The sequence below is a fragment of the Pseudophryne corroboree genome, chromosome 6 (genome assembly GCF_028390025.1).
Source record: "Pseudophryne corroboree isolate aPseCor3 chromosome 6, aPseCor3.hap2, whole genome shotgun sequence".
NCBI classification, from domain to species: domain Eukaryota; kingdom Metazoa; phylum Chordata; class Amphibia; order Anura; family Myobatrachidae; genus Pseudophryne; species Pseudophryne corroboree.
Genome location: NC_086449.1, coordinates 18,178,129 through 18,193,751, shown reverse-complemented (window position 1 = coordinate 18,193,751; position 15,623 = coordinate 18,178,129). Strand labels below are relative to the sequence as shown.

The following is a 15,623-nucleotide window of genomic DNA, read 5'->3' as shown; positions in this document are numbered from 1 at the left end:
TCATTATTCACTGTTTGAACTATTGCGGTGTGACAGATATGTAGCTGGCCACGTCCTCATATCCACCAAGGCGGCAATTGGACAGTTGTGGAAATCACAGACTATACCCACCATCCAAGTTATTGTCATTAATACCCATAAGCATTTTTTATTTGAAACAGCAGGAGGTATATATTCAATATCGCCTCCCTCGGTGTGGAAAAATTGGTTGAAATGGAAGGAATATGCGGAGAGGATTACCTATGGCTATTACTGGCTCTGCAGATCTGTCATAATTGCGTTCCCCACAATCTGATGCTACCTGATTACATTTGATATTTCTTATTCTACTTTATATCTATGCTTTACTATGCCTTTTTAGGAACACTTCTATAAGTAGAATCTGGCCCGTGTCTGTATGTCTCCCCATTTGTGTCACTGAATTGTTTTTTTATCTTCTTGTTTTACTTTCTTACTTGCTCTATCTGTTGCTTTCTTTGGTCTATATACAGTATGTTCGTCGCCGAATTCGGTAGTTCATGATTAGTAAACTGAATATCCCATTGTACGGTTATTGCATTATATAAATTGTGCTGGTTACTCTATTCAGTCAACTTTCTTGGATATAACCTGTATATTGTACTACTGTTCTTGGCTTTGTCTGTGTTTAAAACTAATAAAAAACATTTTAAAAAAAAGTTACTTGTCTAAACTAGGAAGAGGTGTAGTAATACCTAAGTAAGATTAAAACAGATAAAATACTCAACCCAGATAGCATGCACCCATTTGAGCTAAGGTGGCTAAGTATTTAATAGACTCCTACTTCTTAAATTTAGGATTTCTCTCATAACAGGGTTATTGCAACTAGACTTGTGGTAATAAGATGCAGTAATTATATTTTCAAAAGGAAAAAACAGAATTAAGGACATTTTTGACCTGCCAACAGCTGATTATTTGAAAGGATTCTGTGGGACAAGATTTTAAAAAATAATTTATTTAAACTATGTCACCTTGATTGTATGAATTTGTGGTCATGCATAACAAATATGATTACATTTTAAGAGGAGGTAATTTCTTACTGGATCTTGGGAGTGCAATTGAAGTAATACATTTGAATTTTTCAAAGGCAATTAAACTGTAAAATTGAAGTAATACATTTGAATTTTACAAAAGCAATTAAACGGTAAAATTGAAGTAATACATTTTAATTTTACAAAAGCAATTAAACGGTAAAATTGAAGTAATACATTTGAATTTTACAAAAGCAATTAATAATGGTCATTATATGGTAAAAGTGACATATGTATTTTAGGAGTAATAAACCTGGGAAGAAAAATATGTACATGGGTAGAGAACTGGTTAAAGTCAAAGTTATAAATTTAACAAATCAATTTTGGGTTAGAATGAGTATGGTGCAGAGGCAGAACTCTGGGAGGCAGCGGAGTCATCTGCCGCCGGGCTCCTGCTCTAAAGGAGGGCACCTCTCCTCCCATTCTGTGACACTGTAGAGATGTGCCCTGTGGGCACATCGGTGGTGCTGTCCCTGGCTGGGGACAGCGCTGGGGCAGCTTGTCTGTCCCCAGCGCTGGATGTGCGGTGGCGGGTGTCTGGTGCAGGGATCAGATGTTTCCCTGCACCAGGCTGGCGGCGGGTAGTGGCGCGGTGGCGCTTTGAACTTGGCGCCGCTTGGGCCGCCAATGAGAAGCGCCGCCGGCGTCTTTTCAAATCCGGCGCCGTCCGCGAGCTAATCGCGGCTCGCGGGGCGCCGGCCAATCGGAGGCGGGCGCGGCGAGCCAATCGGCGCTCGCCGCGTCACAGGCCCCGCCCCCGGCATCTGACGTCAGATGCCGGGTGGGAGCCAGGAGAAAAGACCGCGCGCGGGAGGGTGAAGGAAGAAGACGCCTTGCGGGAGCCGACGACGGAGGGCGCGCGGAAGAGCGCCGAAGAGCTCGGGTGGCCGCGGAAGAGGCCTGAAGACCCCAGGCTCCGGGAAGAAGATGTCCAGCGGCAGCTGGATGTGTCGAGGAGTCGGCGGCGCCGCTGGCCAGGACGGGCCAGCGGCAGAAGAGCTCATCCAGGCCGAGAAGCGCTTCAGTGGTTGGAAGCAATTGAGCTGTGCAGTTCCCCACTGCAGCCTTCTCCACCGCAGGTAGGCCCTTCTAAGGTGCCCCCCCTTCTCTCCTCCCTAGACCACCGGGTGTTCGGGCATTAGGCCCGTGGGCACAGTCAGGCCCTTCCAGCCTGTGGGAACGTAGTCGGGCCCTCCCGGCACGTGGGCACATAGTCGGGCCTTCTGGCCCGTGGGTGCATTTAGTCGGGCCCTCCTGGCCCGTGGGGGCATTTAGTCGGGCCCTCCTGGCCCGTGGGCATGTTTAGGCGGGCCCTCCAGGCCCGTCGGCCATGTGTAATCGGGGGACCCCCCGGCCCGTGGCCCTGATAGGCGGGCATTAGGCCCGAGTGGCACATCAGGCAATAGGCCTGTGGGACATTAGAGGGCATTAGGCCCTAGTGTACTTTGGCCGAATAGGGTAACATAAGGTGACCCTGGGCACCAGGCCCAGGTCACCCACGAGTGACGAGTTAGGCGGGCACTAGGCCCGTGGGTGAAGTCAGGCCTATGGCCTGTGCGCAGTCAGGGGGCGCTAGGCCCAGTGAAGAAGTCCCCCCCCCCCCCCGAGGTGAATAAAGGTGGCACTAGGCACTAGGTCCAGGCCACCCTGAGGTGATTAGGTAGGCAGGTCTGCTTGACCTGAGCCCCCGGAGGTGTACAGGAGGTGGGTAGGCTGTGCGGCGTCCACCCCCCAGAGCGCAGGTAGGGATCTAAAGGAACCGCACCGTTTGATGTTGTACTCTGATATGTGTGTTGTTACCGTGCAGGGCTAAGTGTTGTTTAGAGTTTGTGCATAGTTTGTGTTGCACCACCCACACTTGAGCCAGTTTGAGGGCTTTGTTTATGTAGTTAGTGTAGCGGATGCACACTAGGTTATAGTGAGGCCCTGCACGGCTGTTTCTCTCTTTGCTTCCTTACAGGGACCTGTAAGTGGAGAAGATCGGAGTACAAGACGTAGGACGGTGAGTAACATCGGTCTGTGTGTTCCTTCTGTGTGTGTCCCTATCTGTCTCCCTTCCTTCAGGGCGAACGGTGAGCCTTGCACGCCGGTGCAAGGTAGAATTTCCACCTGGTGCGAGAGTGCCAATAGGTGAAATTCGGGCTCTGAGGCGGACGCCTGGGATGACCCTCACCTAGCCCGAAAGCACTATTTTCATCGGGGCCGGAGGGCGTTTCGGTCCACAGTTAGGAGGACGGCACTCAGCAATCTCCTTCCTCCTAGGTCGTCGTGTCCGGGTCCGCCTGAAGATTTGCCAGGTCCGTTGAAGGTTCCGGTACCTGAAGGTGAGAGAGAGCGGCGCCTGGTGAGTACTGAAGCTACACCTGCACGGCAGCAGGTACCACCACACGCACCGCCGCACCTCTTACAACACCATTGAATTAAGTTAATTGATAGCTGTCGCTGTCTTTTCAGTGGCCGACTTCCTCACTGGTCCCTGCACCTTACAAATCACACCCTCTTAATTATACTGAATATACACATTTTACAAGTATCACACCCATGATTAGAAACCACAACCTATTACACTGGAAACAGACACCTTACTGATGAAGCTGTTTCCTCCTGTATAGGAAATATGAGAATTTTAACTATATGAAGATACTTCTCTGACAATTACACGTAACTTCATATAGTTAGAATTCTCATGCTTCCTCTACAGGAGCAAATAACTCCATCAGTAAAGTTTCTGCTGTTAGTGTAAAAGGTCATGGGTTCTAATCCGGGGTATGACTGCTAAGAAAGGTGTGATTTAAAATAAAAGACAATAAAATGTATAAATACAGTATATACATTTTTTTCAGAACACTCCACACACACACACACACACACACACACACACACACACAAACACATACATACATATATTTATCTTAATATAGGAAATAGGGGGGCACCAATATTTATCTTGCCTCCGGGCAACTGTGACAAACTTACGCCACTGGTATGGTGGAAGGGTCTGTAACAGACCATGGGGGTCACACCGAGTTGATTGCATGTAGCAACTTTTTGCTGCTCGTGCGATCAACTAGACGACGCCTATTGGGGAGTGTATTTTAGCAAAGCAGGGCTGCGATTGCTTGTGCAGCCCTGCTATGCTAAAAAAGCTAAAACTCTCACGTAAAGTAGAACGCCAGTGGCGTAAATCTCGAAGTTCAAGTGACTGTCTCACATATAAGACCGTGTACCACTCTTACCGTAATGCTCTGAACACTGCCAAACAAACATATTTTCAATCTCTCATCTCTCCTCAAGCCTCTAACCCCAAGCGGCTTTTTAATACATTTAAATCACTTCTTGTCCCTCCCTCACACAACCCACCAGCCACTGTCAGTGCGCAAGATCTTGCTTCCTATTTCAAGGACAAGATTGACAAGATCCTTAATGAAATGGTATGGTCTTCCACAGCCAGTGACCTGCTCAATTCCCTGCCTGAACCCTCTAACACGTTCTCTTCCTTTGATCCTAGAAATAAAGATGAAGTACGTATCTGCACTCTTTTCATCTGCCTACTCTAATACCTCTCGCTAAAGGACATTACTCTCTACTTATTCTCCTTGATCTCTCTGCTGCTTTTGACACTGTTGACCACTCTCTTATCATACAAACACTACAATCCCTAGGTATTCAGGACACAGCCCTTTCCTGGTTCTCATCCTACCTATCTAATTGCTCTTTCAGTGTTCGTTTCACTGATTCCAACTCCTATTCGCTACCTCTCTCAGTTGGAGTACCACAAGGCTCAGTCTTAGGTCCTCTGCTTTTCTCTATCTATACCAAATCTCTTTGCAAACTAATCAACTCTTTCGGATTTCAGTACCATCTGTATGCGGATGATACTCAAATCTACCTATCCTCCCCTGTTTTGTCACCATCTGTATTGGGCCGTGTCACTGAATGACTTTCTGCCATTTCATATTGGATGACATATCGCCACCTCAAACTTAATATTTCCAAAGCAGAATTAATTATATTTCCACCGGCCAATAGTAGTTTCCAACCTGATATCTCTATCACTGTTGAGAACTCGGCAATCATCCCCACCCCACAAGCTCGCTGCCTAGGTGTCATCCTTGACTCTGAACTGTCCTTTGTTCCCCATATTCAATCTGTCTCAAGATCATGTTACATACATCTAAGAAACATATCCAAAATACAACCATATTTTACACAAGACACAGCAAAAACTCTAATCCATGCTCTCATTATCTCCCGGATTGATTATTGTTATAGTCTCCTGACCGGTCTTCTCAAACATAGGCTCTCACCACTACAATCCATTTTTAATGTAGCTGCGAGGCTAATTTTCCTCACTAGATGTTCATCGTCTGCAGATCCACTCTGTCAGTTCCTCCGTTGGTTAACAGTATTCTAACATATTAAATATAAAATACTTTTACTGACATACAAGGCTATTAACCAAACTGCACCAACATACATCTCTTCACTCATCTCAAAATATCTCCCTACCAGACCTCTCCGCTCTGCACAAGATCTACGTCTCTAATCCACACGCGTTACTTGTTCACACTCAAAATTGCAGGACTTTATCCGGGCTTCACCCACTCTGTGGAATGCCCTCCCGTGCACAATAAGACTCTCCTCTAGTCTCCAAACCTTTAATCGTTCCCTGAAAACTCACCTCTTCAGACAAGCCTATCAAATTCCAGACCCACCCACATAACCTTCAATGCTTCCCTATCCAGTTACATCATCTCTGTACAGTATACATAACATCACATATTTTGTCTTTCTTTACTCTCACACCCTCCTGACACTTGGCCCACATTGCTGGGTGATCATATCATATAACCCATTAAGAACCTAGCAATCTGGTGGACCATTATGCAATAGGTAGCATCTATCCTTGTGTATCAATGCCTATTTCCCTAAAGATTGTAAGCTTGCGAGCAGGGCATTCCTACCGCTATGTCTGTCTGTTTTTACCCAGTTTTGTTCTATTACTGTTGTTCTAATTGTAAAGTGCAACAGAATATGCTATGCTGTATAAGAAACTGTTAATAAATAAAATAATAAATAAATCAAAAGTTTTGTGCAGAACAAGACTAGCCCTGCAGTTACTTACCCTGTGCGATGGTTCCAGTGGTGAAGGTCCCGGAATTGACGTCAGACAACCGCCCTCCAAATGCCTAGACACGCCTGCATTCGGATCTCCACGCCCGGAAAACGGTGAGTATCCACCCCGGAACTCCTCCGTTCTTTCAATCTTCTTGCGATCGCGCTGGCGATCACTTTCTTCTGGTCATTGCCCGGCGACGGCTGTTACTGGAAAACAACGCATGTGCACATTGCGGGTGCCGTGCATGCGCAGTTACAACCCGTTCGCACCTCAGCGATGAATCGCAGCGTGTGAATGGGTTGGAATGACCCCCATGTCCTTTTAATCGTTTTTATTAATTACCTTGCAAATGGTCTAGGTCACTTATTCTCAAACACTTTCAGGATTCTGCACACCCCTCCTCCCCTTCTTGGTTCCGCAACTTTATTCTAGCACTCTCCATCTATTGAGTCCATTACTTAAAACAAATTATTCAAAATTGTGTTTAATTTTTTGTTAAAGTAATAAAGGATATATTTTTTTAAATTTAATTTATATTAATTTCTTTTATATTAAAAAATAAAAAAAAATTGGAAAAAAATAAATAACTTAGTGAATATGTATTCATGAACAATTTTAATTCAACAGATGGACTTGATGAAACTATCAATGTTTACTTTAAAGATACTGAGTAGGAGCTTGATAATTGTACAATGAATGAGCAAGAAAACAAATAGCGTTATGAATAGGCTAAGACAGTGGTTCCCAAACTTTTTGGAATCTCGGTGCCCTAGATTATCGGAATTTTTTCACGGCACCCATATTCCAAAAGTTTCTTATTGAGAATTTCAGCAAGAAATATTACAGTTAGTAAATTGTTTATTTGTCATCCTTATGTTCAATTGTGTGGTAAGGGACAAGATTTGCTTCTATTTCTCCACACTGGTTTTGTCTATTACATTGACCATAAATAAGTTGAATTGGTCCTGGACCACCAGTCCAAGGTACCCTGCAAGTGCTTTAGGCACACAGTTTGAGAACCACTGGGTTAAGACATTGAAAAAATGATAGAAGAAATATACTTAAAAAAGAGAAACTATGGCAGGTAAAAACATTTCCTTTGATGGGTATAGCTGCTTGTAGCTGTGCCTCACATCTTAATTAGGTGGCTTCTCATATTTTATGATTTCTAAAGATTGATTATTTTTATTTTCTCCATTTGACTCACCTAAAATGGTGCAAACAAATAATATATTCAATATTCAATATTCATATGAGCATACAGCATGTACCTGGTGCTATTATAACATCATTGTATCTGAGTAGCTGATTCAGTTGTGTTTTGCTAAATTAAATGAACACAAGAAAGAACAACATTGCCTTGTTGTGGGGCACAAAGAAGAATGACACCATAAAATGTAACTTTTATTAATTTGGTTAAAAGGTAAGGGTAATGATTACATTATATTAACCAAATCAATACAATTGAAATCGAGAGTCTTTAGTGAATAATGTTCTAGAAAAAGTAAAAAATAAAAACATAATCAGATGTGGTCTATTTGTGTAGTCAAATAATAAATACATAATAGGTCTAGCTATGTGTCTTGATTTCTAGGTCTTATTATAAAATTGTATGTACTGTATATCAATATTTAGTATAGTAATATTAAGGGTACTTCTGTTGTATACTAGTCAATGCAACTCTGTGATCCTATTCACATACCAACTAGACTGTTTCTAGAGTGGAATGAGCAGAATAAGAACAAAGCAGTAGAAGAGAAAGAGTGATTTCTGATGCAGATAATATGCAGTTTACTGTACTGTCCAACTGCATGTTTCTAGAAATTGTAATACTGTACACAAAAAATGGTAAAAAAAAGGTCCAATTAAGCAGCCAGGACTAAAGGTTGCCATACACTAGTGCGACTTTTCCAAGGGCAGAAGTCACATACATTACCCTTGAACTGCCCGGCAGCTTCCTGGGTGGCAGGATCACATACCATACATCATATGCAGTCCTTTTGCATACAATGTATCGTAGGCAATCCCAGCAAAGGCTTACAAAGCATTCTGCATCTGAGAATCTATAGTGCAGCCTCTGTGATCCACAGGCTCCAATCTGATGAGCACAGGACACACACTTTGTTTAATGCACAAAGTTATAAAAAAGATTGGCTGAAATGACCTTCAGGCTGTCTGTATAAGGTGTATATGAAACATCAATGCATTCTGAGCTTAGACTTAGGTCCCATCGCCATGATATCTCATTATGGTATGCAATTATTCCAAATTACAGAAAAATCCGATATCCAAAATACTTCTGGTCCCAAGCATTTTGGATAAGGGATACTCAACCTGTACATACTGTAAAATATATGAATGATAAATTAAGACATAAGAACTAAGGGTATTGCATGAAGCTACCTGCTTGTGAGAGAGTGGGGAAAATGTGGAAAACAGATAAGATTAGTCAACATGGTTTAGAGTGAGTATTGAAGAATAGAATAGTCCGAGTAGTATAGGTTGTAGTAGAGTATTGTCTAGTAAAGAGGTGGGTTTTCAGAATGTGTTTAAAATTTGGAGATGGAGGAAGCATTTTATCAAGTAGTGAATTCTCGGAAAGAGAAAGAGAAGGGAGTCATTATTTTATAGTGCACAGGAACCCTTAAAAAATATTATTTTTCTTCATACAGAATTTGCATTTCCAATTCTGCAGAATGACTTACCCCTTTTTATATCTATAAAATATAACTATTATTATTCTTTGTTACAAAAAAATAATTTGTTAGAGATGCAATAAAGCAAAATATTAAAATATAATCAGCAGGAAGTAATGGCGCCTCATTTGCGCTCGCCACTCTGTCGGTATGCCGGCGGTTGGGCTCCCGGCGCCGGTATGCTGGTCGCCGGTAGCCTGGCCGCCGGCATACCATACTACACCCAAATTAAGCATCCTAAGAGGCAAAGGTATCAAAGGCATAGAACCTAAGAAAGGTGTAGATGGAAGACCCCGTGGCCGCCTTGTACTATTGTTCAGCAGAAGCACAATGACGGACCGCCCACGAGTGTCCCACAGAATAAGTAGAATGGGCAGTATCTGTAGTTGGGACAGTCAGGTCAGCCTGTGTGTAAAATTGTGAAATAGTCATACGAAGCCATTGAGCCAGTCCCTTTTGTGAATCCCGTATAACACAAAGAGAACATAAGAATCCAGAGGGAGATGGTGCATTTCACATAAATTTGAAGAGCACGGACTACGTCCAGGGAAGCTTCACCTGCAGAGGGTTCCAGGGGCTGGAAGACCAGAACTACATTATCGTCTTTAAGATGGAACCTGGATACAACTTTAGGTAGGTATCCAGCCCAGGTTCATAACGGGTTAATGCTGCATTACCGAGAGCTGGGATCCCAGCGGACAGCATCACAATGCCTGGATCCCTGTTGTAGAATGTTGGCGGGTGGGAGTGCGTAACAAAGTCCCTTGCGGGCTCGCTGAACTCACCACACTGCAGGCTCGGTGGTGAGCAGAGCTCACCATAGTTTCTATTCCCACTCTATGGGTGTCGTGAACACCAACGAGTGTAAATAGTCCCTTCTAGTCGGCATGCCAACTGTCTGTATTTTTATTGTTCGGGTTTCAGGGGGAGGTATTGTGACCATCATTCTCCTGACCATCAGTCACATAACTACATCCCATTCATAACAATCCAGTCTAAATGAAAAATCAAAAAGGGGGAGTGATAAGAGAGTGCATCCAAGTCAGATACACTGCAGGCTGAGGCAATAGCAAAGAGGAAAAGTATTTTTCACTGTGAGCTACTTGAGGTTAACTGAATCCAAATGTTCAAACGGATGTGTTTGTAGATCCCAAAGAACCAAAGACAAGTCCCACAGAGCCACCGGAGCAGGAGGTTGAAGGTGAAGAACACCCTAAAGGAACATTCTACCATCAGGCAGGTGAGTTATCCTTCGCTGGAACCAGATGGACAGAGCTGATACCTGAACTTTGAAGGACGCCAGACAGAGGCCTAGGTCCAAACCAGCCTGGAGAAAGGCAAGCACCTGAGAAACTGTGAAAGCTGTAGGGTCATAGCCTTTTGCAGAACACCACTGAAAGTAAGATTGCCAGACTCTGTAATAGATATGGGATGAGGAAGGTTTATGAGCCTTGAGCATCATCTGAACTACTGATTGGTAAAAACCCTTGGATCTTAAGAGGGATGAGTCAAGAGCCATACCGTCAAAGACAGACAAGCCAGATCCAGGTGCAGAGAAGAGCCTTGAGTTAGCAGATCTGACCATTGAGGCAGTGGAAAGGGAGTGTCTATGGAGAGACACTGTAGGTCGGCGAACCAATGGCATCTGAGCCAGGTCAGGGCTATCAACAGTATGGTGCCTCCTTGCTGCTTGAACTAAAAAAAAACATGGCAGGTGAAAGAACAGAGGGAAGATGTATGCTAGATTGAAGTATCCGCCTTACCACCACAGCATCCACAAAGGTGGCTGGTTGATCCCAGGTCCTGGACCTATATAGGGGTACTTTGCGGTTGTGTCGAGAATCCATGAGTTCCACTAGCAGCCCCATTTGCCAACTAGGAGCTGGAATACCTCTGAGTGTAGAGCACACTCTCAAGTGTAAACATCCTGTCAGCTTTGGAAGTCTGCATCCCAGAAGAGTACTCCTGGGATGAATACTATTGAGATAGCCGGGAGATGATGTTTGGCTCAAACCAGGATGTGTGCCACTTCTCTCATGGCTGCCAAACTTCACGTGCCACCCTAATGATTGAGGCAGGCTACAGCCGTCACATTGTTGGCCTGGACCTGGACAGGTTTGCGCCTGAGAAAATCCTGCTCCAGAGTGAGTGCACTGTATACTGCCCAAAACTCCAGGATGTTGATAGGTAGATGGCTTTTGTGGGGTGTCCAACTTCCCTGGAAGGAATGTTGACTGGTCATTGCACCCCACTGATGGAGGCTGGCTTCCGTAGTGAGGAGCACACAATCTGGAATCCAGAAAGGGTGACCCTTGCCCAAGGCAGGCTAGTGGAGCCACCACAAGTGGGAAAGGTGAACCTCTGGAGAGAGGACGATCATCTAAGCCTCGAGCAGATGATGCTGCCCATTCCACTGGGACAGGATCAAGTGCCTGGAGTGAAACTTGGTGTATTCCATCATGTTGAAGGTTGAGACCATGGACCCTAGATCCTGCATTGTAGAGTGGATAGATACTCGTCGACTGTTAAGTAACGTGCATATGCAAAAAATGCACCAAGAAAGTCCCAGGGCTTCTAAGCCACCAAGCTTGACCAATTTTTATATAACTATAATTGTAATGCTGCTCCCAATTTAGCAGTACTGTCCTGCCAATAATATACATGGAGAAAATAAAAATAATAATAATAATAATAATAATAATAATAATAATAATAATATTGATCTTTTGATATTAACTTGCATATGCGCAGGTAAAGTGCGGCAATTTTCTTTGCCGATAGGAAAATTCTCTGTACATAAAAATCCAGGCGTTCTCCTAGATGTGACATCCTCTGAGAGGGAAACAGGGAGTATTTTTTTTTAATTGATGAGCCAACCATGTTCCTGTAGGAAGGTAATGGTCAGCTGAAGATGGTGCTGTAGAAATTCTGGGGGTCACGCCAACAACAGGAGATCATCCAAGTACGGGAGTATTCTGACTCCCCGACACCTGATCTGTTCCGCCATGACCGCCATTATTTTGGTAAAGATTTGAGGGGCAGCAGACAGACCAAAGGGTAGGCATCCTGAATGTCCAGAGATGCCATAAAATCCAGAGGTTTCAATTTGAGGACAATTGAACGGAGTGTTTACATGCAAAACTTGGGCACTCGGATAAACCTGTTGAGTGATTTAAGCTTGAGAATAGACCGATGGCAACCATTCGCCATCAGAACCGGAAAAAGTGTGGAATATGGTGGGTGGGACCAGTATAATCACTCCTGAATGTAGTAGGGATTGAAAAGCTGTTCAGGGTCCAAGGGCCTTGATTGAATCTGATGGAGGGACAGTACAAAAGAACTGCTGGGAGGGCATCTTAGGAAGGTGAGAGCGTATCCATGAGAGACTACTTCTCATACCCAGGCATCTAAGGTTATCTGATGCCAGACAGCTGCGAACTGAAGAATTTGGCCTCCCACCCTGGGGTACCCCAGGAGGATGCCCATCTTTTCAGTATAAGGGTTTGTTTTCAGATTTAGTAGCTGGACATCTGGCAGCCCAAGCCTGTTTAGGGCGAGTATTGGTGGCATTCTGTGAGCTAGCCTGCTGAGGTACAGGATTGGCATTTTAGACTTACCCTGGGAGCAAAAGGACCAAAACGAGGATGGTCTAGGCTTTGGAGTAGAAGCTGAGGGTAAAAAGGCAGATTTTAAAGCAGCTAGCGATGCCTCTATCTTGTCCAATTCAGCACCAAACAGGATATCGCCAGCAAAGGATAGAGAATATAGCACCTTTTTGAGTCATTGTCTGCTTTTCAGAACCATAGCCACAGGACTTTACGAGCAACCACAGAGGTGGCAAACAATTTAGAGGCTAATAGTTAAATATCCAAGGTTGCTTCACACATGTAGAAGGCTGCCTCCTGGATATGGGAGATGTGGGCCAGTTGTTCACTGGTAGCATCTGAAGGGAGGCTGTCCTCAAGAGCATCCGCCCAGGCTACAATAGCCTTAGCTACCCAGGCAGAGGACATAGCTGGACAGGTAATAGTGCCTCCATGCGAAAAGATATACTTGAGACAGGTCTCAATTTTTCCATCCATGACCTCTTTAAGAGAAGACACTGTAAGTATAGGTAAAGAAAAGCTTCTGACTAGGTGTGCTACATGAGAAATGAAAACACCATAGGGGGAACCTCTGCACATCCTGCAGGAGAGTATAGAATGACACTAGTCTGTGGGGTAAAACAGTTTATACACAGACCGTTCTGTACAGAATCCTGAGGGGATAAACCCGCTGAACATGATTTACATGTAGCCAGCACAGTAGCCACAAACTCCTTCTTACCTTTGCCCTTGGAAGACATGGCACAAATGAGTGTATAGCCAAAATGCAATGTGACTCCTTTCACAAATACAGTAAATGTGAGCTACTATGAACCCCTGAACAACTGTATGTTAGGAATATGAAGGAATGAAAGTGATAGTTATAATTGACAGAAAAAAAAACAGAGACAGTATATTACAAACAGCAGACTGGAAAAAGTGACATACAATGCATATATATAAATTTACAATGAGCACTGAATCAGCTGCTCAAGCCTCAGTGGCTGGTAGTATTTAGCATTGAATAACCTGGCTCTGGGGATAAGTATACATGGAGACTAGACACGATTCTCCTGAGACTTGCTTCAGCTGAAGCTTGTGGTAAAATGGCCACTGAGCATCTCACTGAGGGAGGTGGGTGAGGAGGAGCAGCTCAGAGGTGGGAAGCCGCTGTGGAATTGCGCTCTGAACAGGGGGAGGGGCCATCTGGTGAATTCTGACCTCCCCTGTGCTGATGTTATCCCCTGGGCAAGCTGGCCTCATTAAGAGCCCCTGCTGCCAGCCGCTGGTGCCCTGGTGGTCTTGTGGGGTTGCGGATGAACTGGACGCCCACATCAGCTGGCTCTGGTGGTCTCTGCAGCTAAGGCACAACCAGAGGTGCAATCGGGGAATTATCTTACAGTACCTGTCCTTCGTGTGTCCCTTTTCAGCCTGGTTCCCCAAATGAGCTTTGTCTGCCAGTAGTGCTCTGTTGGTGCCCACCTATATCCTGGACAACTTGCCAATGTGGCGGCGCCGCTGTGCAGTTGTAGGACCAGCAGTACAGGCATCCTATAGGACTGCCCAGCACTGCATGCTCTGAGGAGAGAAAGAATAATAAAATAAAACAAGTCATAAAAATAAAAGCTTTGAGCTGCTCAAGAGCAGCCCCCTACCTTAAGTGCATCCGGCTCCTGCTGGCACCCAACTAAAACTGTCTAGCCTGGGGCTAAGGGCGGGGTGTAGTGAAGTGCCTCCTGGGAGCTAAAGCTTTTAACTATTTGTTGCCAGAATCAGCTACAGTTACCTACGCCCCAGCATAATCCCTGTGATCCCCTATGGACCCTGAAGAAGATATGGGTTCACCAAATTATTCATAGTTTTGTTTCAACATTAGTTTATTATAGAGAATGAATAGATCTCTTACTCTTAAAATGGGAAAGTTCTCACAGTATATAAAAATTAATAATTTGGAAAAATTATTATATTTGTTTAAGATGAATTGGCTTCAGACTTATTTGGTTAAAGAATCTTGAGTCACAAAAATGTTAAATGTCTGGAAAATTAACATAACTACGTCAAATAGATAATGGGGGTCATTCCGAGTCGATCGCTAGCTGCCGTTGTTCACTGCGCAGCGATGAGGCTAAAAAATGGCACTTATGCACATGCGTAAGTACCACAATGCGCATGCATGACGTACGAGTACAACGTCCTTTGTGGTTTTGCACAGGTTCTAGCGAACCTTTCATTCGCACTGGCGGCCGCAAGAAGATTGACAGGAAAGAGGCGTTTCTGGGTGTTAACTGACCGTTTACAGGTGGTGCTTAGAAAAATGCAGGCGTGCCAATGAAATTGCAGGCGTGGCTGGGCGAACGCTGGGCGGGTGTGTGACATCAAAAGCCAGCCCTCCAACGTTAGATACAACGCACACGTAGATTATGTCCAGGGCTGGTCTTGTTTTGCACAAAAAGGTTTTGCAGGCACTCTGCTGCACTCCCCGGTTGGCGGGGGAACAGCGTTTGCAGTGCTGCTAAAAGTAGCTAGTGAGCGATCAACCCGGAATGACCCCCCATGACCTTACAGTATACAGGGTCTCCTAGTTTGCACAGCACTTGTATCCAGCCCAATGTGTGTCTTTTGAATTTTACTTTGTGAACTTTATTACTTTACTAGGTATGTCTATGGCACATTTTATTTAATGTATTTCTTTTTTGCTTTGGCACATTATTCAAATGCCCTTTCCATAGGATACCCTCATGTGTTATCTCTGTCTTTTCGCAATTTATCATTTTGACATTGTACTGTACACTGTTTGATTCTTTGAACTAAATGTTTCTGAACCAATAAAACAAACATTTAAAAAAAAAAAAATTTAGTAGTTTCATTTCAAATTATATAAACATTGTTTGTGATAACTGGTCAAGTGCACCATTTTAATAAGAGATTAAATGAGATATGCAAAATAAATTGGTGTGATTGTGTTGTATAGATTGCTGATGAATTTGAGGTCAATTCAATATGGCGCATGGGGGCAAATTGTCATCGCAATGGCATTGAAATGAACTCCATCATCATTGTAGCACGGCCTTGCCCAGGTAACTATTTTTTTGTATGCAGCCCTAGAAATCAGAGAACAAGTTGGGCTCATCCTCTGGATGTATAGTAAAACTGTGGATGACAATTTATCTTCGAG

General features: G+C 44.1%; 1 protein-coding gene across 1 annotated transcript in view; it reads left to right on the top strand.

Moving 5' to 3' along the window:
- LOC134934074 (olfactory receptor 10A7-like) overlaps nt 1–15,623 on the top strand; it is a 31,222-nt gene that overhangs the window by 850 nt on the left and 14,749 nt on the right. Inside the window, exon 2 of the mRNA XM_063929584.1 lies at nt 10,012–10,104. Coding sequence (XP_063785654.1) covers nt 10,012–10,104 — 93 coding nt within the window. The remainder of the gene's footprint in view (nt 1–10,011; nt 10,105–15,623) is intronic.